The sequence below is a fragment of the Natrix helvetica genome, assembly GCF_964273705.1.
Source record: "Natrix helvetica genome assembly, chromosome: 6".
NCBI lineage: Eukaryota > Metazoa > Chordata > Lepidosauria > Squamata > Natricidae > Natrix > Natrix helvetica.
Genome location: NC_138553.1, coordinates 80,455,314 through 80,481,388, shown reverse-complemented (window position 1 = coordinate 80,481,388; position 26,075 = coordinate 80,455,314). Strand labels below are relative to the sequence as shown.

At 43.6% G+C, this 26,075-nt stretch overlaps 1 protein-coding gene across 1 annotated transcript in view; it reads left to right on the top strand.

The window, feature by feature from the left end:
* COG5 (component of oligomeric golgi complex 5) overlaps window positions 1–26,075 on the top strand; it is a 312,215-nt gene that overhangs the window by 42,822 nt on the left and 243,318 nt on the right. Inside the window, exon 7 of the mRNA XM_081957959.1 lies at window positions 3,253–3,383. Coding sequence (XP_081814085.1) covers window positions 3,253–3,383 — 131 coding nt within the window. The remainder of the gene's footprint in view (window positions 1–3,252; window positions 3,384–26,075) is intronic.

Sequence of the window (26,075 nt, the reverse complement as noted above, 5' to 3'; positions counted from 1 at the left end):
GTTCACAACGAAATGAAATAAAAAATATTTTTTTAAAAAAAAAAGAATACCAGCTGCTCAGCGAAGGAACCAAAACCCCAACAGGTAACTCTGAAAAGGCAACGCTGCTCCTTTTTTCTCCGATGAAACAAAAACAAAAACAAGAATTGCCTTTCATCGGGAGATTGGGAAGAGGAAAAGGCCCGAACCACAATAAGAAAAAGCTCCCTGAATTAATTGCTATCTGTTGGACCAAATGAATTAGGACTGTCAAAGAAAGATGGGCTTTCTAATCCATAACAGGAAGTCCTCCACTTACAACAGTAAGAGACAGATTCCTTGTGTGTCCAATCACACTTGGCCAATAAAGAATCCTCTCCCCTCTCCTCACCTCACCTCTCCTCACCTCACTTCACCTCTCCTCTCACCTCTCCTCACCCCTCTCCTCACCCCTCTCCTCACCTCTCCTTACCCCTCTCCTACCCTCTCCTCCTCTCCCCTCTCCTCACCCCTCTCCTCTTCTCACCTCTCCTTACCCCTCTCATACCCTCTCCTCCTCTCCCCTCCTCCCCTCTCCCTTCTCCTCTCCTCTCCTCTCCTCACCCCTCTCCTCTCTTTTCTCCTCACCTCCCCTTCTCTGCTCTTCTATTTCTCCTCTCCTCTCCCCTCCTTTTCTTTTCTCTTTTCTTCTATTTCCCCCCTGCTCTCCTCCCCTCCCCTCCTCTTTCTCCTCTCCTCTCCCCTCCCCTTCACTTCTATTTCTCCTCTCCTGTTCGCTTCTATTTCTCTCCTCTTACCCTTTCCCCTCCCATATCATCTTTCATATCATCATATCATATCATATTTTCCATCCCATCCATCCAATTCCATTCCATTCACTATTCTATTCCATATTTCATCCCATCCCATCCCATTTATTCTGCCCTGCCCTGCCCTGCCCAGTAGTATAAGTAGGTTTTGCATTTTCTGCTTCTAGCTTTATAGATAGGCAACCGCAGCTTCTTATATTTGTAGGTATATATTCCCTGGCTGGACTTCAGCATTTCTGCGAATGGCAATAGAACAATTGCTTCCTTAGCGAAGCTTCTCCAACATTTCTGCCCCGCACGGAGCTTTGTTAAGTTCCAAATAATATCCCACCTGCAGTCTGGGATCAAAAGCTTAGCTCAGGTGCTTTGTTTGCGTTTTTTTGTAGATGCTGTTGAGATGTTGGAGTGGGAAGACAGAAGGGGTAGGAGGTACTAGAGATTATCTGGGGAGGGGGTGTTTTAGGCGGGGCGTGGAATGACAGCATTTGAGAAAAGTTTCTTCCATTTTTTTGCATCCCTTTTCCTTCCCCCCTCCCCCCCATTTTAATCGTTCGTATATTTTCCCAAAATGCTAACTCTCATCTGGCATAAAATTGCCGCTTGATGGATTGTAGCTACAAGCAGAAGTCAGATGAAGAGGCAGGATCTGACAGCGAAGATTCACGTGGACTTAAGTGAAACTACTTTAAATTAAAATCCGTCTGTGGTTCAGTGCCTCCGATGAGGGATCCGAGGCTGACATCTCGTGCGTGCAAAATATGTCGGCCAAATCTGGCATCGCGGCTGCTCAGGCACGCTTGAATGACTTTAGCGCTCACCTTGACCCGAAATCATACTTATTCCTTAAAATATACCTACGCGCCGTCTTCAGATGGAATTTAAAAATGAAGAAATGTAAAAACGGATTCAAAGATGCAGCACGCAACCGAATTGGGCCATGACTTTTACAATGGATGCACGGGGTCATGTCTCACAATGACTGATGTTCACTTCTGCCTATTTTCCTTTCTTTGGTTGTTTATCTCGAAGAACAATTTAAAGGGTGGGTCGGAAATCTTTTATATGAAGAAACGCAGCACCTTGGGCGAGGCTGCATCTTTCAGAGATTGACTAGCTAATTTAGGAAAACGGTGAAAATTTGTTGAACTATTTATAGCAGGGGTGTCAAACTGGATTTCTTTGAGGGCTGGATCAACATTGTAGACCTCCTCTGTGGGCCGGGAGGGGAGGGGGAGGGAACGGGGAGGGACATGAAACGGGCGCCTCCTGCAGCACCCTGTTGGCCAAAACTGGGTGCAAGGAGGCCCCACGAGGTCCATTTTTGCCTCCAGCAGCACGCTGCTGGTCAAAAATGGACCGTGTGAAGGCCCCACGAGGATCTCGCGCAGCCCGTTTTCAGCCTGAATGTCTTCCTGCAGCTCTCTGCGGGCCAAAAATGGGCTATGCGGAGGCCCCACGAGGCTTCCCCTGAGTCCAGCACAGGGATGGGTTGCCAATTTTTTTAATACCAGTTTGGGCACGCTTCCGCGTGCACACGACGGTTCTGCGCATACGCAGAAGCATCTGGTTGGGTGGGCGGAGCCTCCCGCTGCTGCTACTATCGGTTCGCCCAAGCCGGGCCAAACCAGGAGCAACTCACCTCTGCTCCAGCAGCACTCTTCTGGCCAAAAACAGTCCGCAAGGATGCCCCGCGACGGCTGTTTTGGCCAGCAGAGGCACTGTGGGCTGGTCCTTTGATATTTCCAGGCTGGCTCTCAGGCCAGATTTAAGCACCCTGTGGGGCGGATTCGGCCCGCAGGCCATGAGTTTGACACCCCTGATCTATAAAGAGAAGTGGGAATTTTTTTTATCATACAGCTTCTCTACAATAAAACCAATTTGATTGTTTAACAGCAGTCGGTACTATAAAACGGTCAACCTATAAAACATCACTGATTTTTAAAGTAAGGTAGGTGGTCCTTGACCTACGATCCCAAATGCGGCCAAAATTGATGTTGCTAAGAGAGACATTTGTTAAGTGAGTTTTGCAACCTTCCTTGCCATGGTTGTTAAGCGGATCGCTGCAATTATTAAGTTAGGGACACGGTTGTTAAGTGAAAATGTGACCCCGTGACCCCGGAATGCTGCAACTGTGAGTTTGCCAAGTGGCTGAATTTTGATTATGGTTATGAAGGGGATTTAGTTTATTTATTTTTGGTGATAGCTCAGAGAAATAAATTTAACCTGTAGTGTATTTCTTTACCTTTCTTTTAGCAAAGTGGAAATATTTAAAAATAATGAAAGCATTAAATCTGGTGTTGGGTATTTCTTAGACTTGATTAATAATATTTCTTGTCCCTTTTAGGATAACTCAAGTTAACATGAAAATGTGACATTACAGAGTACCTAGAAAATTTAATTTGTTTCACTGGTTTTTTTCCCCAGAATTGGCCTCATTATCATCTATATTCTATTCTTTTTATAGATTACCTTTCTCAAGGAATAGACCTTTCTGGAATTGAGGTAATTGAAAACGAACTGCTGTTTATTGCAAGAGCTCGACTCGAAGTTGAAAATCAGGCCAAATGGTTGCTGGAACAAGGGATAGAGACTCAGGTAAAATGGCTTTTTATTTCCTTCCTAAAGCGGATAACAAGAGTCAGTATAGTTATGCTAAAATGAAAGGGTCAGAATTTTTTAAAATGTTGGAAAGTTACTTTTTAAAGAGATTTTATTGCATGTTGTTGTTGTTAGTTGCGAAGTTGTGTCCGACCCATCACGACCCCTTGGACAATGTTTCTCCAGGTCTTCCTGTCCTCTACCATCCTCCGGAGTCCATTGAAGCTCACGCCGACTGCTTTGGTGACTCCATCCAGCCACCTCATTCTCTGTCATCCCCTCCTTCTTTTGCCCTCCATCGTTCCCAGCATGAGGCTCTTCTCCAGTGAATCCTTCCTTCTCATTAGGTGGCCAAAGTACTTGAGTTTCCTCTTCAGGATCTGGCCTTCTAAAGAGCAGTCAGAGTTGATCTCCTCTAGGACTGACCGGTTGGATGGCCTTGCAGTCCAAGGGACTCAATGCAGGAGTCTTCTTCTCCAGCACCAGAGTTCAAAGGCCTCCATTCTTTGGCGCTCAGCCTTCCTTATGGTCCAACCTTCACAGCCATCCATTGCAACTGGGAAAACCACAGCCTTGACTATACGCACTTTTGTTGGCATGGTGATGTCTCTGCTTTTTAGGATGCTGTCTAGATTTGCCATAGCTTTCCTTACCAGGAGCAAGCGGCTTTTGATTTCTTGGCTGCGGTGATCTTGGAGCCCAGGAAATTAAAATCTGTCACTTCCTCTATTTCTTGCCCATCTATTAGCCAGGAATTGAGAGGGACGGATGCCATGATCTTAGTTTTCTTAATGTTGAGTTTCAAGCCAACTTTTATTTGGCATAGTAACGTAAGACGCGAAAGCTTGGTCTAACATGGGACAGGTACTTACAAAGGCTGTGTGTTGTTTTGCTTCCAGGAAAATAATTCATGTCGTCCTTGATTTACGACCCACAACTGAGCCCAAAAATTCCGTGGCTAAACAAGACAGTTATTAAATGTGTTTTGCCCCATTTTACGACCTTTCTTGTCACGGTTGTTAAGTGAGTCACTGCAGTTATTAAGTTAGTAACAGGGTTGTAAAGCAAGTCTTGACTTCCCCCCCGTTGACTTTGCTTGTCAGAGGGTTGCAAAAGGGGATTGCGTGACCCCGGGTACCGTCATAAATATGAACCAATTGTCAAATATCTGACTTTTGCTCAAGTGATCACAGGGCTACGGCAACAGTCATAAGTGTGAAAAACACTCATAAGTCACTCTGTTGAGTGCCGTTGTAATTTTGAATGGTCACTAAACTGTTGTAAGGCAGAAACTACCTGTGCTGCTGGGAAAGGTGCCTTTTAAATTTTATTTATTTATTTATTGCCTTTTTAATGCTACCCATCTCCTCTATAAGGTAACTCTGAGCATTCTTCTTACCTGTAGCTTAAAGGCATCAGTTTTTCCCTGTCCTCTTCTGTGCTTGTCTCAAATTGTCAGCAAAATCTAAATCTAAATTGAGTCAAGAACAGATAGCCTTCATTTACGACCATAATTGGAGCTTGGAATTTGCATCGTACGTTTATGGCCGTCATAAGTGGAGGCAGCCATGGGATCAGTCTGATTTTCTGACCTTTTTTTCTTTTTCTTTTTACCAAGCATCATGGTCATAACTGTCCCAAAGGTGCTTTTTTCAGGCGGCAACTGGAAATTCCTGTTTTTTTTTCTTTTGAAGACATTTCGCTTCTCATCCAAGAAGCTTCTTCAGCTCTGACTGGATGGTGGGGAATGGAAGGATTGATGCTCCTTGCAGACAGCTGGTCCTTTGCATCCTTTTAGAGAGACATTGAGGTGACCCTGAACACACAGACAAACCTCCAAGTGGCCTCAATGTCTCTCTAAAACAGTGATGGCTCACCTTTTTCGGATTGTGTGCCAAAAACGGGGGGAGTGCAGAGAGGTCGTTTGCAGGCATGCCCACACCCATAATGCTATGCGCGGGAGGGGGGCCTCACTCCCCGCTTTTGGCCGGGGTGGACCCATTTTTCGCCCTCCCCAGGCTCCAGAGGCTTTCTAGGCCTCCCACCCCTCCCCTAGAGGCCCTCTGGAGGCTTCAGGAAGCTTCCCTGAAGGCTCCAGAGGGCGAAAAACAGTTGTCCCTACGGACAACCTGGAAGTTTGGGAACGGTGACTTCCAGTTTGCCTGTAGGACCATTTTTTGCCCTCCGGAGCCTTTCAGGGAAGCTTCCTGAAGCCTCCGGATCGCGAAAAACGGCCCAACGGGCAAACCGGAAGTCCTTTCCATTGAAGCCACTGGAGAGCGAAAAAGAAGGCCGAAGTCAGTTGGCCAGCGCGCGCATGTGTGCCAGGGCTGATGGGGCAATGCCTCGTGTGCCCTAACCAATGACTCCGTGTGCCACCTGTAGCATGCGTGCCATAGGTTCGCCATCCTGGGCTCTAAAAGGATGCAAATGACCAGCTGTCTGCAAGGAGCATAAATCCTTCCATTCTCCACTCTCCAGTCAGAGCTGAAGAAGAAAAGTCCAGATGTCTCTTGAAAAAGCACCTTTGGGACAACCATGACTGAGAATCTCCATAGACATTTCTGGGGTCAATCCATTCATCCCTATGGGTGTTTTTTGCTGGAAACTTTGCTCAAAAGGCGTCAAACCCACAAAATACATTATAAATTGGGGTTACATGACTTGAGAATGCTTCAACTGTATGTAAAATGTTAACAAGAGGCACTTTCATTTTAAATTAAGCTATTGCTCGCTTTGATCCATTGCAAATCAAAAGCAGATTGATGTTTCCCCTTAATTTCCTTTATTTTTTTTAATTCAAGGCTGATGCACATAATTTATGAGTATGAAACAAATCTAGACACGAGGCGACTAGAAGAAATGTGAGCAGAAAGTGTGAGATTAATTACTATGAAATGCACCATTTCATTTTAAATCAGGCCTGTAATGTGTTTTTTTTAACTTACATTAGATCTGACAATGCAGAATGTTATGCTTTCCCTCCGATATTAATTGAGCCTATGATAAACAATTCCCTTTTTTCAATCAATTGATTCATTTGTATTTTTCTTTTCTTCTGATTTTAAATAGTGAGTTTAATCCCACGCAGTATAATAAAGCATTATGAATTCAGCCCTAATTTTTTTCTAGATAGCTAGTTTATTCTGTGACCTGAATAACAGAGTTGGAAGGGACCCTGGAGGTCTTCTAGTCCAACCCTCTGCTCAGGCAGGAAACATTATACTACTCCAGACAAATGGCTGTCCTGTCTCTTCTTAAAATCTTCCAATGTTGGAGAATTCACAATTTCTGGAGGCAAGTTGTTCTACTGATTAATTGTTCTCACTGTTAGGAAGTTTCTCCTTAATTCTAGATTGCTTCTCTCCTTGGATTAGTTTCCATCCATTGTTACTTGTCCTGCCTCCTGGTGCTTTGGAAAATAGGTTGACCCCCCAACTTCTTTGTGGCAACCCCTCAAATATTGGCAGATTGCTGTCATATCACCCCAGTCAAACCCAATTCCTTCAACTGTTCTTTATAGGTTTTACCCTCCAGTCCCATAATAATCTTCGTTGCTCTTCTCTGCACTCTTTCTAGAGTTCCAACATCTCTTTTTTTTATATATAATCCTCAACAATTAGACAACATTTTGACTGCAGAATGCATAAATAACCCTGTCCTTTTCTTGTACTAAGGGATGCAGTGGCTCAGTGGTTAAGATGCTGAGCTTCTTGATCAGAAAGTTCGGCACTTCGGCGGTTCAAATCCCTAGCGCCGCATAACGGAGTGAGCTCCTGTTACTTGTCCCAGCTTCTGCCAACCTAGCAGTCCGAAAGCACGTAAAACATGCAAGTAGAAAAATGGTAACAGCGTTCCATGTGCCTTTGGCGTTGAGTCATGCCTGCCACATGACCATGGAGACGTCTTTGGACAGCGCTGGCTCTTCGGCTTTGAAACGGAGATCAGCACCGCCCCCTAGAGTTGGGAATGACTAGCACATATGTGCGAGCGGAACCTTTACCTTTCTTGTACTGTGTGTGTGAGATATCTTGTTCCACAGGTTTTTCACTCTCCATTAGCCGTTTGAGGGCAACCGATGAGCTAAGTTCCCCCTCCAAAATTAATTGCAGGTCATTAGAACAATTGGCTATCCTACTAGCCTGCCCTTCAAAACAATCAAAGAATTATTAGTGTTCCTTGCCCGTCGTGCATGACCCGCGATTTGCTTCCCATCAGCCCAAGGGTTCATGGGAAGAGCTTTGTTAATACTTCATAATTGTATCTGGGATGAAAGGAAGATGGAAGTGTCAGGACGAAGGGCTTGCTTGTCAGATGCGTTGATGAATTTTTGCAGTACATCAATTTAGGAGATGGATCTGCTCCTCGCGACGCTCCCGAGAAATATGCAAACTATTTGGGTCTGAGAGAGGGAATGAAACGTCAAATCTTGATTATTTCCCGCTTGGTGTGAAAAATTTAAATATTTATTTGTTTACTGAGCAGGCAGAATTATGAAATGTTTAAATATTAATTTTACTGAGCGGACAGAACTCGCAGGATCAGAGAGTTGAGGACTTCTAGACCAACCCAAGCAGGAGAGCCTGTACCAGCGGGATCAAACTCAATTTCATTGAGGGCCTCATCAGGGTTGTATTTGACCTCAGAGGGGTGGGGTGGACGTGGCCAGCTCAACATCACCCGTGCCGGGGGGGGGGGGCATCTGTGGTGACCAAGTGGTAAGGCAGGACTTCCCTCAGACCCTCCCTCCCTCTCATTATAATCTCCCTCCCTCCTTCCTTCCTTCCTTTTCTTCCTTCCTTCCTTCTTTTCTTCCCTTCCTTCCTTCTTTTCTTCCTCCCTTCCTTTTCTTCCTCCCTTTTTTTCTTCCTCCCTTCCTTTTTCTTCCTTCCTTCCTTTTCTTCCTTCTTTCCTTCTATTTCTTTCTTCCTTCCTTTTCTTCCTTCCTTCCTTCCTTCTATTTCTTTCTTCCTTCCTTTTCTTCCTTCCTTCCTTCTATTTCTTCCTTCCCTCCTTTTCTTCCTTCCTTCCTTCTTTTTCTTCCCTTCCTTCTTTTTCGTCTTTCCTTCCTTTTCTTCCTTCCTTCTTTTTCTTCCTTCCTTCCTTCTTTTTCTTCCTTCCCCCTTTTCTTTCTTCCTTCCTTTTCTTCCTTCCTTCCTTCTATTTCTTTCTTCCTTCCTTTTCTTCCTTCCTTCCTTCTTTTTCTTCCCTTCCTTCTTTTTTGTCTTTCCTTCCTTTTCTTCCTTCCTTCTTTTTCTTCCTCCCTTCCTTCTTTTTCTTCCTTCCCCCTTTTCTTACTTCCTTCTTTTTCTTCCTCCCTTCCTTTTTCTTCCCTCTTTTCTTCCTTCCTTCATTTTTTCTTCCTCCCTTCCTTTTTCTTCCTTCCTTTTCTTCTTCCTTCCTTCTTTTTCTTCCTCCCTTCCTTCTTTTCCTTCCTTTTCCTTTTCTTCTCCTTTTCACCAAAAAGTTTTCGCGGACGACTAGTTGGTGACTGCGGTCTCCGGGATTTTGCCTAGACTTTGCAAAACTGTCTTAGTTTGACTCTGAAGGACGGTTTTAATGTTGAAGTTTCCCGTCCTGTGAAAATAAGATCATATAATACGGACATTTACAAAGTAGGCAGATAACAACTTTCCCCAATCCTTATCTTTGCAAGTTAGGGTTTAAAATAAGCCAGAAATTTCTCCGCAGTATAATCAGCTGATAGTGATACATCCTAGAATATCTTTTCCGTTTCCATAGGAACAGATGGGAGAACGTTTGAATCTTGGAAGCCAAAGTGGAATATATTTTCAGACGGTCTGGCTTACCAAGTTTTGTATTCCCGAAATGTAAAACAATAAAAATACGGCACATCACGTAAGGCCTATTGCTATTGATGTTTGTTCGTTCCTCATAGAACTGGCATATTTATAAGGTGAGCTAGTTATGCATTTCTGGAAAAAAAGGAAAGAGACAGCAATTTTGATCAGATCTGCATACTGTAAAGCAATTCATAAAAAACGAACTTCAAACAATTTACTACTTACGTAGAAACTCAATACTGTTCAAGAACTTTAAGAATGGAATTAGAATGCAGTGCACAATCGAGCCCAAAATTTATACTGTGAAGTGGGACGTTTGTTAAATGAGTTTTGACCCATTTTCCGCCCTTCCTTGCCATGGTTGTTAAGCGAATCCCTGCCGTTGATAACTTAGCAATGCGGTTGTTAAGCGAATCTGGCTTCCCCCCTGGACTTTGCTTGCAGGAAGGTCGCAAAAGTGGATCGCGTATCCTTGGGACTCAACAACGGTCATAAGTATGAACCAGTTTCCAAGCATCTGAATTTGGATCACATGACTATGGTTTACGACTAAGGCCGTAAGTGTGAAAAATGGTCACGAATCACTTTTTTCAGTGCCTCTGTAACTTTGAACAGTCACTAAATGAACTGTTGTAAGTCGAGGACTGCCTTTAGAATTAGAATAGAATTCTTTATTGGCCAAGTGAGATGGGACACACAAGGAATTTGCCTCCAGTGCATAAGCTTCAGTGTACATACATATATACAGCGTACGTACAGACATACAAAGAGTGTCAATACAAATATAAGCTCTCAGTGTACATACAGATAACAAAGTGATCAATCATAAATTGTAAATCATAAGGTTCAATCATAAATCATACGTTATAAACAGTGATGTGCGGTGAGGTTTACGGCTGGTGAGGCTGGTGACGTCATCAGGAAGGCGGGGAATGGGACCACGTGTGCTGGAGGCTGAGGCTGCCTCAGCCTCCAGCACACGTGATCCCATTCCCCGCCTTCCTCAGTGTGCTCCGCCGGCTCGCGCTCCGCAGTCACTTTCATGGCTTCGTCATCCGGGAGCGCCGACAACATTTCTGCCTCCACAGCTCGCGGGCGCAGACGGACGGAGGTAGCCAGAGTGGCGCTGAGGCAGTCCAGTGGGCGAGCAACCGAGGACCTCCATCGCTAGCTCGCTCGCTCGCTCTTTCGTCCGCCCGGACCGCCTCGGCGGCGCTCTGGCTAAATCCATCCGGCCGCGCCCGGGAGCTGCGGAGGCAGAAATGTTATCGGCGCTCCCGGATGACGAAGCCACGAAAGCAACTGGGGAACGACAAGAACCTTCCCCCAGTCACTTTCGTGGCTTTGTCATCCGGGAGTGCCAACAACATTTCTGCCTCCGCAGCTCCCGGGCGCGGCCGGGCAGATGTTTATAATATTATAATATTATATATGTATATATATATAGTATATAATATTATATACTATTATTTCATGAAGAGAGATGAGGCTCTGCCCCCCTTGCCTCCCCTGACCGCACGTCTCTGGTTATAAACCACACAATGGTAAATCATAAGATACCGATCGGAGATGGTAATAGGAAAGATAAGAAGAAGAATAGCAATACAATCCTACTACAAGGATAAATACCCTTAGGCATAAAACAGTGCTATATTCCCATGGGTGCAAGGAATCGGGCCCATAATTAATTGCAGTTAAGATTTATTGACCTAACTAGCCTATATACAAGAATCTAGTCCATTAAGATTCAATACTAGTTGGCATTAAATGCGAGTCAATGGAATTCAAGAGTGGTTGGAGTTAGACCATTTCTGGCAACCTAACAATTCTAGGTTGATGGCTTCCTTCATTCCCCCCATCCCAGTTCTGTATGGTTTTCAAAATTTTATAAACATTTATTTCAACTATTAAATATTGTAATATGTAACATCTGTAAGGGTCCTTATTGGTGGAGAGGTAATGTATTTTTTATTTATCTTTACCAGTAAGACTTGAATTACGGTAAGCTTAATGTATGTATGTATGTATGTATGTATGTATGTATGTATGTATGTATAGATTTATTTATTTGATTTGTCAATCATTTACAGGATAATAGGTATAAGAATAAACATGAGTATGAATGAAATGGGCACGAATAAATGGGGACAGTAGGACAGAGACGGTAGGTACGACAGTGCGCTTATGCACGCCCCTTACAGACCTCTTGCGAATGGGGTGAAGTCAATAGTAGACAGTTTAAGGTTAAAATTATGGGGGTTTGAGGATGTAACAACAGTCGGGTAGTGCATTCCAGGCATTGACCACTCTGTTGCTGAAGTCGTATTTTCTTCAATCAAGTTTGGAGCGGTTTACATTGAGTTTGTATCTATTGTGTGCTCTTGTATTATTGCGGTTGAAGCTGAAGTAGTAGGACGTTGTAGTGGATAATTTTGTGTACTGACACAGTCTGATAGTAGGCGGTGTAGTTCTAAGTTGTCCCAAGCTCAAAATTTCAAGCCGGTGGTATAGGGTATTCTGTTACGAGCAGAGGAATGTAGTACTCTTCTTGTGAAATACCTCTGGACTTGCTTGATTGTGTTAATGTCCGATGTACAGGGTGGATTCCAGACAGATGAGCTGTATTCGAGAATTGGTCTAGCAAAGGTTTTGTATGCCCTAGTTAGCAATACAATATTCCCGGAGAAGAAGCTTCGCAAAATTAGATTAACAACTCTTAATGCCTTTTTGGCGATGCTATTACAGAGAGCTCTAAGCACTTAAATTTTCAGTTACAGAAACATCTAAGGAGTCACAACCCCCATTGTTGACATCCACGTGTTCGCTTTGTAATGTTAAATTGGTTCGAAACATTGGTTGTGAAAAAATAGGATCCCTGTTAATGAGAATTAATTAGGATAGTGTTTTTGAGAAACACTGCCCTAGAAGAACCTGGGCTCTTTTTGACTAAATAAAAAGAGAGAAAACTATTGTGAGTTTTAATGACTGTAATTGTGGGTTGGAAAATGTCAAGCTTGACAAATATTGAGCTGGGCGATCCCGAAACATCTTTATTAGCTTTGAAATTGGTTAATCCTCAGGAAAAGTAAATTGCCCGAGGTAAATGAGTTGAAGGTGTTTATCACTCTTCTTTAATTTCATTTTCACTCCGACTGCTATGGGAAAGAGGGTAAATATCGCAGGAGAAAAGAAAATCAAGAGATGGAAAAAATAAATAAATCTGCCAGTAGTTTTAGATTGTTTCCATCACGACATTCTAGGTCTAGGACAGTGTTGGTAAGATAAATTGATGTAAACATTTAATAACGCAACATGATGTTGGTTATGTAATAGTATACATGTGATTATATGCTATGAAAATGAAAAAAATAATAAAACTTTATTAAAAAAATAAAGAATTCCCCAGCCAGCCTGAAGTTGAAATCCAGACATCTTAAAGTTGCTTAGATTGAGAAACAGTTATAAATTTTGGGGGTCCTTGGTACCCTCTGAGCTTGGTGGTTTTCTTGCAGGCATTTCATTACCAAACTAGGTAACATCATCAGTGCTGGGAGGTAGTGGGGTTTGTGGATGGAAGAGAAGGATAGGAGGAGGAGGAGGACTGTGGAGTCCTCGGTGCTCTCTGAGCTTGGTAGTTTTCTTGCAGACATTTCATTATCCAACTAGGTAACATCATCAGTGCTAGAAGGGTTTGTGGATGGAAGAGAAGGATAAGAGGGCATGAAGCGAACTCCTGGTCCCGACAAAAAACCCTTTTATTAATTGACTGTGAATTCTGCTCACTCACATCCAGCAAAGTCTTTCAAGGGAGGATTTACAGTCACAGACCTTCTCTGGCTTGGAGAGCTGCCACAGGCCGATATCTGCAAAACTTGGCAAGGAGTCTCGGAGAGTCACCAACCAATTAAGTGAACTAATTGTCCCCTGCAAACTCCACTCCCCTCTTGCTCCTCTTTTATTTCCTCTGGGAGGGGCCATTCATCGTCCACCTGTGGCCTTACTCCCAAGTCGACCCCTGTTCTTTAGCTGTTCCCTTCGTCTGGCAACTCTGTGCATGCCCACACTGGGAACAGGCTCCAGCTGTTTTTCTGCCTCACTGATGTCTGACTCCGAAGGCAGCTGATAACTGGTCTATGGCTCTGGCCCCCTCTCTGCCTCCGACACAGAGCCTTAATCAGAGCCTTCCCCAGACTCCAGGACTGGCCCACGTTCCTCCCCAACTTCCTCACTGTCCGAATCTGCTACCAGCTCTGCTGTGTTCTTTGATGGCCTGTTTTCCTTTTATCGCTAATTCCCGCCAACATAATTGCTTTCTCCAGTGAATTCCCATGCATGACAGAGCCAAAAGGAGTGAGATGCAGTTTCGCAATCATTTTGTGAACTTCTAGAGCTCCACAGTTGCTGCCTAAATAAATAAGGCTGTGTGCTTTTGCCCAAAAATTCCTCTTGAGCGGATTCTTCAACATCTTAACTTTGTGCTGATGCTTTTTCAAGATTTCTTGTCGGCCTCTTTAAAAAGACCAGGTGGGCTTTTCAGAGCTTACAGTGTAATATTTGAATTATACTGTGTTTCCCCCAAAATAAGGCTGGGTCTTATATTCATTTTTGCTCCAAAAAGACACATTTTCCAGTTAGGTCTTATTTTTTGGGGCGGGAAATGTGGTACTAAATGCATCCGCCTGGCTGAGGATCTTCATTGGGGCTTATTTTTGGGGTACGGGTTATATTAGGAGCATGCGAGGGCTTATTTTCAAGTGGGTCTTATTTTTGGAGAAACACGGTAGTGTGTAGTATTCCTTCTGGTAGTAATGATAAGCTTTATCGGATCCCTTATAACCCTAGGCGAGTGTAATGGGACATATTATTTTTTAATGGCAATTGGATACTCCATAAGAGGGAATTGTGGATAGAAATACAGGTATTCTTTGACAAGATAAAATTGAGCCCCCAAATTATGTTGTTAAGTGAGACATTTGTTAAGTGAGTTTTGCCCCCGTTTTACAACCATTCGAGCCTAGGTCGTTAAGTGAATCTTTGCACTTGTCAAGTTAGCAACTCGACGGTTAATTGAATCTGACTTTGGTGGCCAGATGGTCATAAGAGCTGTTCACATGAGCTCCAGACACTGCCGCTGGCATAAATACGAGTCAGTTGCCAAGCATCTGAATTTTGATCAGGTGACCAGGGGGATGCTGAAACAGTCGTAAGTGTGAGCGACGGTCATAAGTCACTTTTTTTCAGTGCCACTGTAACTTTGAAGAGCCACTAAATAAACTTGTAAGCGGAAGGCTTGGATATTAGCAAAAACTGAGTTATGTATCTGACACCGGTTTCAACTCCGTGCTTGTAAAGTTGCAGTATGTTTTATAAAGAAAACGTAGTAGTTAAATTTTTTTTTCTTGCTGGATTTACTCTAAAGTACAAGCTCTGCCGTTCGCATGGAACATTCCTCCCCCCTCCCGCCTCGTTACCACTGAATGCAGTGGAGTTTTTATAAAAGCCCCGGTGCCTCCTGCAGTGAGACTCCCTGAGAGATTCGAAAGACCTTTGTTTTGTCAGACTCCCAGTTTGGTTACCATAGTAAATATAGATCGGAACAAGGAGGCGTCTCAAATTCAGACTCCATTTGATGCCATTTTTGTGGAACAGCGATTTGTGAACAAAATGGCACCATGTAGATAGAGGAAGCTGAAGTTGACTTCTGTTGAAACAAGCTACTGAAGATGGCTAGTCAGTTTGCATTTGAAAGGCAAAGGCAGTGAAGTGGTTGTTTTGTTTCCCCATTCTACAGATCTGCTCATACCTTTGGGAGTGATACCTTTTCTGATAAACAGTTGGACCTTTTATTTTACTTTGTTTTCATTTCTGTTTGAAAACTTGTATGTGTGTGTGTGTATGTATATATATGTGTGTGTGTGTGTGTGTGTGTGTGTTGTATTTGTGCTGATAAATAAATAAAGGGAGACTAGTATAGATCTATTTCAAGCTATTTAGCTCTCATCAGCTAGCCATACCCTTACTGGGATTTGAAAGGGGGAGTAGTGAGCTCCCTCCCATATTTGGGCATACCAGGGGTTGTAACACAAATACATACACACACACACACACACACACACACACACATTTGTGTTACAACCCCTGGTATGCCCAAATATGGGAGGGAGCTCACTACTCCCCCTTTCTGTCCTTCGGCTCATTACAGAAGACCATCCAGGCAGAAAACCATATTTTTATTTTTAATGTTGCCTTTGCTATGTTTGCGTTGTATATGTGCTGATAAATAAATAAAGGGAGACTAGTATAGATCTATTTCAAGCTATTTAGCTCTCATCAGCTGGCCATACCCTTACTGGGATTTGAACCTGGGCTGTATTACATATTAGGCAGATGTATTAGCCACTAAGCCACAGGCTCTCCTCCTTATGTATATATGTATATGTATACCCTCTCTGATGGCAGGTGAGCTGTGGCCCCAGTTCAGCTCTGCTGCGCATGCACGCATGCCTCCTGCCAGCCAGCTGATTTTTAGGTCTCTGCCACGCATGCATGGGGGGCCAACGTGCGTGCAGGGGACCACGAATGCATGAGCACGGGGAGGCTGCACGTGCATGAATGGAGGTGTGGCACATGCGGGAAGCCCACGCATGTATGCACAGGGGGCGGGGCGCATGCACAGGTGTGCACATTGCATTTTGGTGATTTTTTGGGGCGCATGCGCCTTTGCATTCACACATATGCTGGTGCTTTGGGCACTTGGTTCAGAAAAGGTTAGCCATCACTGGTTTATAATATAAAATGCACAAATACGAAAGGAAATGGAGAAATAGGGGAGGGAAAGGGGAAGGGAGAAGTGTAGAAAAGAAGGGAAAAAAGAAAAACAAAAGGCGTTGACTTCCAATTCCCTTTGGTGCAGTAGAATACAAACAGTCGTATCAAACCTCAACTACTTATTGCTACGTAATAATTTAAAGTAGCCATTTCTATAACAACAAATCTATCTCATTGGTAAAACCCAAAATCAAAGTTTCTTTTTTTTGCCCACCTCAGGCACAAAGTCCAGAAGCGGTTTCCAAGTAGAAACAAAAGTAATTGTGTTTTTTTCTTTTATTCGATCAAAGCAGCCAATTTTGCCATCCCTGCTAACTCCATCCATTTTTGCAGCCGTTCATCCATTGTGGGGATCGAAACCTCCTTCCATTTCTGTGCATAAAGTAAAATTGCTGCTATCGACATATACAACATCAAAGTTCCCAATTTATCCCCAAGTCTTTTTCCATTGAACCCAAAAGAAAAGTTTCTGGTTTTATCTTTATATTCACTTTTCTGTATTAGAATATGAATCCTACTCCAATATTTCTTTGCTTTATCGCACGTCCACCAGAAAGGATAAAAGCTTCCTTCTTTACGTTTACATTTGAAATACTTTAGCAAACAATTATTTTTACAGGTCCAACATATCTTCCTCCTTTTATTTTTCCCAAAACGACAACCCTTTGAGGTGCGTTGGGCTGAGAGAGGGTGATTGGTTCAAAGTCACCCAGCTGGCTTTCATGGCTATGGCAGAACTAGAACTCCCGGTCTCCTAGTGATTGGCCCACAGTCACCCAGTTGGTTTTCATGACTATGGCAGAACTAGAACTCCCGATCTCCTAGTGATTGGCCCAAAGTCATCCAGCTGACTTTCAGGGCAATGGCAGAACTAGAACTCCCGGTCTCCTAGTGATTGGCCCACAGTCACCCACCTGGTTTTCAGGGCTTTGGCAGAACTAGAACTCCCGGTCTCCTAGTGATTGGCCCACAGTCACCCACCTGGTTTTCAGGGCTTTGGCAGAACTAGAACTCCCGGTCTCCTAGTGATTGGCCCACAGTCACCCAGTTGGTTTCAGGGCTTTGGCAGAACTAGAACTCCCGGTCTCCTAGTGATTGGCCCAATGTCACTCAGCTGGTTTTCATGGCTATGGCGGAACTAGAACTCACGGTCTCCCGCTTTCTACTCTGGTGCCTTCACCATTAGACCAAACTGGCTTTTTCTCTCGAAACTATTCCACAGCTATATGAAATAACGCCCAATGTTTTTGTTGAGTAAGACAAATAATGACTAGACATTTAAGTTAGGGCTTGGGTATTAGTTCATTGGGGTTTAGAAATTACAATAGAAGAAAAATAGGAACAGGCACTTTTGAAATTGTTTCCCCCCCCCCCCCCCATCCCTGTTGTTCTTATTGTGCTGGTGTAGCAGTGTGCCACACAATTTAATTAGGCTCTTCATTGTTGCTACAAACGTTTTTTAAAATAGAAAGGGAGAGGCAAAGCAACTGTTGCAAGGAACTATTGCAGCTACCTGTCACGACAAGACACTTTCAAGTGAAAAGGAATCATGAACTGTTTTAAAAATAATAATCCTGGTTGCCAGATTAACAGGGTCTGCATTGAGAGAGAGGGGGGGGGGAGATTGAGAGAGAGATTGAGAGAAAGAGGAAGACATTGAGAGAGAGAGAAAGAGAGATTGAGAGAGAAAGACAGAGAGATTGAGAAAGAAAGTGATTGAGAAAGAGATGGAGAGAAAGAGAAAGACTGAGTGAGAGAAAAAGAGAGACTGAGAGAGAAAGAGAAATTGAAAGAAAGACATTGAGAGAGATTGATAGAAAGAGAGGGAAAGATTGAGCAAGAGAGATTGAGAGAGAGAAAGATTGTGTGTGAGAGAGAGAAAGATTGAGAGAGAGATTGAGAGAGAAAGAAATTGAAAGAAAGACATTGAGAGAGATTGATAGAAAGAGAGAGAAAGATTGAGCAAGAGAGATTGAGAGAGAGAAAGATTGTGTGTGAGAGAGAGAAAGATTGAGAGGGAGATTGAGAGAGAAAGAAATTGAAAGAAAGACATTGAGAGAGATTGATAGAAAGAGAATGAAAGGTTGAGGAAGAGAGATTGAGAGAGAGAAAGATTGTGTGTGTGAGAAAGATTGAGAGAGAGATTGAGAGAGAGAGAGAGAGAGAAAGATTGAGAGAGAGATTGAGAGAGGGAGAGATTGAGAGAGAAAGAGAGGGAGGGAGGGAGGAGCCTCAGAATAACTACAGGTAGTTCTCAATTTACACCTATTTGTTTAGTGACCGTTCAAAGTTACAACTCCTCTGAAAAAAGTAATTTGTGACCGTTTTTTACACCCATGATCGTTGCATGTTAATGACCATAGGCTCATTTTTATGACAGTCGCGTGTTCCAAGGTCCCATGATCCCCTTTTCCCACCATCTGATGAGAATGGGGAAGCCGGATTCACTTAACAACCTTGTGACTAACTTAACAACCGCAGCGGATCACTTAACAATTGTGGCAAGAAAGGTCGTAAAATGGTGGCAAAGCTCACTTAACCGTTTTGCTTAGCAACCATGATTTTGGGCTCAGTTGTAGTCGTAAGTTGAGAACTACATGTAATGGGAGATGGAAGTCGGTTTTATTATATACTAGCCGATAACTGGGCGTGGTCCCGGTATTTATTTATAGGGGGAAAATATCCACACCAAACATAATTTCTAATGTTGGATTTTCCCACTTACTAAAAGGAGCCCCCTTGTGGAGTACTGTGAAGCTGTTTCCATGGCAACTCCATTGCACTGTACAGTAGAAGCCATTTTACGGCAAAACAGTAGAAGCCATTTTAAGGCACAACAGGCTGTATATTAACAGAACATACACCCCAAGGGGTGTTAGAGGTGTCTTCCCCCCCCCCCCCCAGTATTAGTTTCCAGAGCGTAAATCATCTGTGTACCAAGTTTGGTTGAAATTGCTCAAGGCGTTCCAGAGTTATGCTAGAACACACAGACATACACACAGAGACAGCCATTTTTATATATATAGATTAAATGTAGCATGTTGCAAATTGGACTTAAATAATTCAGTATTTTTACAAGCCGTGGCAACATTTCCTTTGTCCCTAAAACTGAGTCGATCCTTAATTCATTATTAGAAATAATCTAAAGAACATTGGATGATCTTTCCGGCCGTAGACATTTTTAAAAAATCTTTCTTTACCAGTCTCCAATTATAAAAGTCCAACACTAGTTCACAATTAATCCCTTTTTAAAGGTCATTGTAGCACATTTAAATAAAGCATGAACATTTAGCGATCTGATTGAAGCATGACCTTCCATTGGGTCTTTCAGTCACGGAATAATGATACAAAAATAATGTCTGCAAAGAAAAGGTCCAAGATTTCGTCTCTGGCACCGTGAATTAAATAATTTGAAGTAAATAGGTTACACTACCCAACTGTTTAATAGAAAGAAAGAATAAGAGAGTCGGAAGGGTCTTTGGAGGTCTTCTAGTCCAACCCTCTGCTCAAGCAGGAGACCTTTCCAGACAAAGGGTTGTCCAAACTCTTTTTAAAAACTTCCAATGTTGGAGCACCCACAACTTCTGGAGGCAAGTCATTCCACCAATTTGTCGTTCTAACTGGCAGGAAATTTCTAGTTGAAGTCCACATGCTGGCTGAGGAATTGTGGGAGTTGAAGTCCACAAGTCAACATGCTGACTATGGAATTCTGGGAGTTGAAGTCCACAAGTCCACATGATGGCTGAAGAGTTCTGGGAGTTGAAGTCCACAAGTCCACATGATGGCTGAAGAATTCTGGGAGTTGAAGTCCACAAGTCCACATGATGGCTGAAGAATTCTGGGAGTTGAAGTCCACAAGTCCACATGATGGCTGAAGAATTCTGGGAGTTGAAGTCCACAAGTCCACATGATGGCTGAAGAATTCTGGGAGTTGAAGTCCATATGCTGGGTGAGGAAGTCTGGGAGTTGAAGCCCACAGGTCTACATGATGGCTGAGGAATTGTGGGAGTTGAAGTTCACAAGTCAATATGCTGACAGCGGAATTCTGGGAGTTGAAGTCCACAAGTCCACATGACGGCTGAAGAATTCTGGGAGTTGAAGTCCACAAGTCAATGCTGACTAGGGAATTCTGGGAGTTGAAGTCCACAAGTCCACATGATGGATTAGGAATTCTGAGAATTGAAGTCCATATTCTGGTTGAGGAAGTCTGGGAGTTGAAGTCCATATGCTGGTTGAGAAAGTCTGGAAGTTAAAGCCCACAGGTCTACATGATGGTTGAGGAATTATGGGAGTTGAAGTCCACAAGTCAATATGCTGACTGGGGAATTCTGGGAGTTGAAAGTCCACAAGTCCATGTGCTGGCTGAGGAATTCTGGGAGTTGAAGTCCACAAATCTATAAGTGGCCCAACTTGGAAAGCTTTGATTTAGCCGTTAAACCCTGATTAACTTCGACAGCCGACCAGGTTCTCCCTCCTCCTTGAGACATTATATAAATCATGTAATCTAAATACATGATAAGCAATTAACCCTTTGGCAGCACATTATTTTAAGTATAGTGAGGTTCTCCATCCAACTCCAACCAAGCATTTATGTCACTTTTGATAAAAAGCGAAGAGGCATGGTTTTAAGGTGTCTGAAACGAGTGGGTGTCAGTGACTCAGAAGTATAAAATTAGAAGGATTTAGTGAGGGGATAATCGGCCATCCACAATTTTTGATCCAGATTTTCCCAGGCAGGTTCACAAGTATCAGATTCCACTGTTTCAAGTTTACCATAGCTTAAACGTAGTTAAATCTTTATATATTTTATTTATTTATTTATTTGTATCCTGCCTTCCTTATTTTTACAAATAAGGCAACGGACATATCCGACACCACCTTCCTCTTCCTCTTTTTCCCACAACGACAACCCTGTGAGGTGGGTTGGGCTAAGAGAGAAGGATTGGTCTAAAATCACCCAGCTGGCTTTCATGGCTAAGACGAGACTAGAATTCATGTTCTCCTGGTGATTGGCCCAACGTCACCCAGCCAGCTTTCATGCCTAAGTCAGAACTAGAATTCACTGTTTCCTGGCGATGGGCCAAAGTCACCCAGCTGGCTTTCATGACTAAGGTGGTATTAGAACTCACAATCTCCTGATGATTGGCCCAAAGCCACCCAGCTGGCTTTCATGACTAAGGTGGACTAGAATTCACAATCTCCTGATGATTGGCCCAAAGTCACCCAGCTGGCTTTCATGGCTAAGACGAGACTAGAATTCACGTTCTCCTGATGATTGGCCCCAAACCACCCAGCTGGCTTTCATGCCTAAGTCAGAACTAGAATTCACTGTTTCCTGGCGATTGGTCCAAAGTCACCCAGCTGGCTTTCATGACTAAGGTGGGACTAGAATTCATGTTCTCCTGGTGATTGGCCCAAAGCCACCCAGCTGGCTTTCATGACTAAGGTGGGACTAGAATTCATGTTCTCCTGGTGATTGGCCCAAAGTCACCCAGCTGGCTTTCATGACTAAGGTGGGACTAGAATTCACTGTCTCCTGGCGATGGGCCAAAGTCACCCAGCTGGCTTTCATGACTAAGGTGGTACTAGAACTCACAATCTCCTGATGATTGGCCCAAAGCCACCCAGCTGGCTTTCATGATTAATGGGGGACTAGAACTCACAATCTCCTGATGATTGGCCCAAAGTCATTTTGCCGTCTTTCGTGACTACGCTAGAACTAGAACTCCCGGTCTCCTAGTGATTGGCCCAAAGTCGCCCAGCTAAGTTTCGCGGCTAAGACAGAACTAGAACTCACCGTCTCTCAATTTCTCGCCGTAAACCAGTGGACTAAACTGGCTTTGTAGTTTGATTACGGTTGCATTCGTCTTAGATTAAAAACAAACCAAAATAACTAATTATTTCTAGCAACAGAATCTCAGTCTGTCTCTTTTTATTCAGCAGTGCCGTTCCTTTGAGAAATTTCGTTGCGTAACATTTAAATGTCTATTATTATTTTTTTCCTAATCTTACGGTGCCTCTCAAAGTTCATAAGCTTCCCTTAAGAGAAAAATTGCTGATAGAGTAACTAGCTCTAGAAAATGTTTTGCTTTAGAGAGGGCCCTGACGTCTCGATTTTAGAAATAAAAAATTACAGGCACCATTCTTTTCAAACGCCAGTAATGTCTATTTATAGACCGAGGAATGAACTTCTTGCCTTTTGGTTTATTCATGAAGACACGTTTGTGTAATCATCCTCGCATTGCACCAAATAAAATTTTTTTTAAATATGCAGCTGTATAATCAATGGAATGAAATGTTGATTAACACGCCTCACCCCAATCTTGAGGAAAAATATAATTAATAGCTGTGTTAGTATCCGAGAAGGTACGTGAAGAGGCCTGTCCATTCTGAGTCACGTTGATTTATCATGACTAAGTCATTGATACCATAAACTTTCCATTCAAAGCCTTATGAATACAATAAGCATCTACTCTGCCTCTCTGTTGTGGCCCCCCAGCCAGAGACAGTGACGAAGTTGGGGAGGAACATGGGCCAGTCCTGGAATCTGGGGAAGGCTCTGAGGAGGGCTCTGTGTCGGAGGCAGAGAGGGCGCCAGAGCCATATGCCAGTTATCAGCTGCTTTCTGAGTCTGACATCACTGAGGCAGAAGAACAGCTGGAGCCTGTTCCCAGTGTGCGCATACGCAGAGCTGCCAGGAGAAGGGAACAGCTAAGGAACAAGGATCGACTCAGGAGTAAAGCCACAGGTGGACGGCGAATGGCCCTTCCCATAGGGAATAAAGCGGGGGAAGCGCAGGGCGGTCACGCGTGATCAGCGGCCTCCCCTCCGCTTTTGGCACACTTTTTTTTGTCCTTCCCAGGCTTCAGCGGCTTTCTAGGCGCCTGGGGAGGGTGAAAACAACCTCCCCCCCGGAGGCTCTATTTCGTGTAGGGCGAAAAACGCAGGGCCGTTTTTTGCACTCCGTAGGCTTTAGGGAAGACTCCTGAAGACTCCGGAGGACGAAAAACGGCCGAAAAAGAAGGCCAAAGTCAGCTGGCCAGCGTGCGCATGCGTGCTGGAGCTGACAGGGCAATGCCTGGCGTGCCCTAACAAATGCCTCTGAGTGCCACCCGTGACACGCATGCCGTAGGTTCGCCATCACGGATCTAGGCCATTATTTATCTATTTTGACTTGATCTGTTCTTCATTTATATCATATATGCCTGCAATTGAACGAGCCCTCCTTTGTAGTTTTGCGTCTCTTGTCAATGCAGGTAGTCCTTGACTAACGACCACAATTGAGCCCAAAATTCCTGTTGTTAAGTGAGACATTTCTTAAGTAAGTTTTGCCCCGTTCGTACGACCTTTCCTGCCCACAATTGTGAAGCGAATCGCTGAGGTTGTTAAGTTAGTAACACGGTCGTTAAGCGAATCCGACTTCCCCCTTGACTTTGCTTGGCATAAGGTCTCAAAAGGGGATTGCGTGACCCCGGGACACTGCGACCGTCATAAATACGAGTCAGCTGCCAGTCGTCTGAATTTTGATCACGTGGCTGTGGGAATACTGCCATGTTAAGTGATTAAAAAAACGGTTGTTAGTCACTTTTTCCGGTGCTGTTGTAACTTTGAACGGTCATTAAATAAACTTTCGTAAATCAAGGACCACCTAATACTCACCCCCCAGAATCTAAATTAATTTCTTCTTCTTCTTTATTTGGGCCTTGACTTATTTGGACTTGATCTGTTCTTTATTTCTATCGTTTGGGCAAGTTATTGAACCAGCCATAATAGTATCGTCTTTATTGTCATTGTATAAAATAAATACAACGAAATTGACTATAAGTTGTATTTTTGTCTGAGTTGCCATTACGCAACCGTTCTGTGTATTTCTCATGTTGTGGAGACAACCAACTATTTTTAACGGCTGCTCCTTTTTCGATAAGATACACGTTGCGCGAAATAATTCCCCCCCCCACTCCCCCGTCCTTGCAGTTCTCTTTGTGCGCGTTGTTGCTGACGGCTTGATTCTTAGCAGGTTTGAAGATAATTAAATTAGCCCAGCTATGAATACACACACAACATTAATCAACAATATCTTCCGCAGCACCATCCAAATTGCGCCTGGTCAACCTAGAAGAAATATAACAGACATTTTTCCTCCCTTGGGTGGATAAATTGATTTTTCCTTCTCCTACACGTAATCACTTTAATTTCTATAGGTTTTCCGTCTTGTTCATTATTGTTGTTGTTAGTTGCAAAGCCGTGTCCGAACCATCGCGACCCCATGGACCACGTTCCTCCAGGCCTTCCTGTCCTCTACCATCCTCCGGAGTCCATTTAAGCTCACGCCTACTGCTTCAGTGACTCCATCCGGCCACCTCATTCTCTGTCGTCCCCTTCTTCTTTTGCCCTCCATTTTTCCCAGCATGAGGCTCTTCTCCAGGGAGTCCTTCCTTCTCATTAGGCGGCCAAAGGATTTGAGTTTCCTCTTCAGGATCTGGCCTTTTAAATGCTGTTGGCAGATCTGGGAAAACCCAAATCTGAAAGCTTCCCGGTTTTCCCCACCTAGTTGAAAGTTCAAGATCTTGCCCACACACCCACAAGTCCATCATATGGTCCAATCTCCCACTGCCATGCTGGCAGTTCCACCCATCCAGTTCCAGTCAGGTTCAGGGGTGCAAAGACAACGGATGACCTTGGCTTTCTAGAAAGAATTTTGTTATGGCTACATATCATCTCACTCCTTAAAATCCCCCCTCCCATTTTCCCACCATAGAAAATGCATAGTAGGATAATAGAAAGTGTGGCAGGCCAACGATCCAAAAGAAAAGATGGCTTCAGGCCTGATGCTGTCTAGATTTGCCTTGTTCATTACATTCGGGATAATTGCATATTCGAAGCAGGAAAGCACTCTCTGAAATTTATGCCACAAACAGAGGATTGCCTGCGGATCCTACATTAATTATTATGGCATAATTGATCCAATGGTTAATGTAAATGATAAAGTAGTTTGGGGGGGGGGTCCCGACAAGCAAGAGTTGGATAGTGGGGGCAATTGGCCAATGTAATAGTTTTGACTGTTTAACAGAATATATCGAGGGTTTTGAAGACATTTTAGTAACAGGTACCGTATTTTCTGGAGCATATGATGCACTGGAGTATAAGACGCACCAAGTTTTTGAAGAGGCAAATTAAAAAAAAAACGTTTTGCACTCTGCAGACCTCCCCAAAATGGCCCATTTTTCACAAAAGCGGGCCCGTTTTTTGTCAAAAAAAGGGCATGCATAGCCTTTAGAAGGCTTATAGAGTGTTCCTCGGGGATGTACCTTTTTCACTCATTTCTGCCCTCCCCAGCCCCCGGGAATGATCTGGAAGCCTCCTAAAGGCTATGCACGGCCATTTTTGCAAAGGGGGCGGGGTTTTGGCAGGCCAAAAATGCTGTATAAGACGCAGCCAGATTTTTACCCTCTTTTTTGAGGGAAAAAGGTGCGTCTTATACTCTGAAAAATACGGTAGTTGTTAAAAATAGATGCAGGCAGTTCTTGACTTACCACAGTTACTTCAGGGATTATTCAAAGTCACAACAACATTGAAAATAGTGACTTGTGGCCATTTTGCACACTTGGGAACCGTTGCCTCATCCACATAGTAACGTGGTCATAATTCAGAGGCTTGGCAACTGACTCATATTTATGACGGTTGCAGTGTCCCAGTGTCATGTGATCCGCTTTTGCGACCTTCAGACAAGCAAAGTCAGTGGGAAAACCAGATTCGCTTAACACCCGTGTAACTAATTTAACAAGCGCTGTGATTCACTTAACAACTGTGGGCACGAAAAGTCATAAAAGGGAGCAACACTCACTTAACAACTGTCTCGCTTAGCAACAGAAATGTTGGGCTCAATTGTGGTGCTAATTCGAGGGGTACCTGCATTTTAATCATATCCCAGATTTGGGGGGAAATGTGGGATTTCATGTGCGTGCTGTAATTTATATGCTGAGAACATTAGGTAAATCACCTTAAATTGTGTAAAATGAGGAGGAGGAGGAGAGTGAGAGGAGCAGGAGGGGGAGGA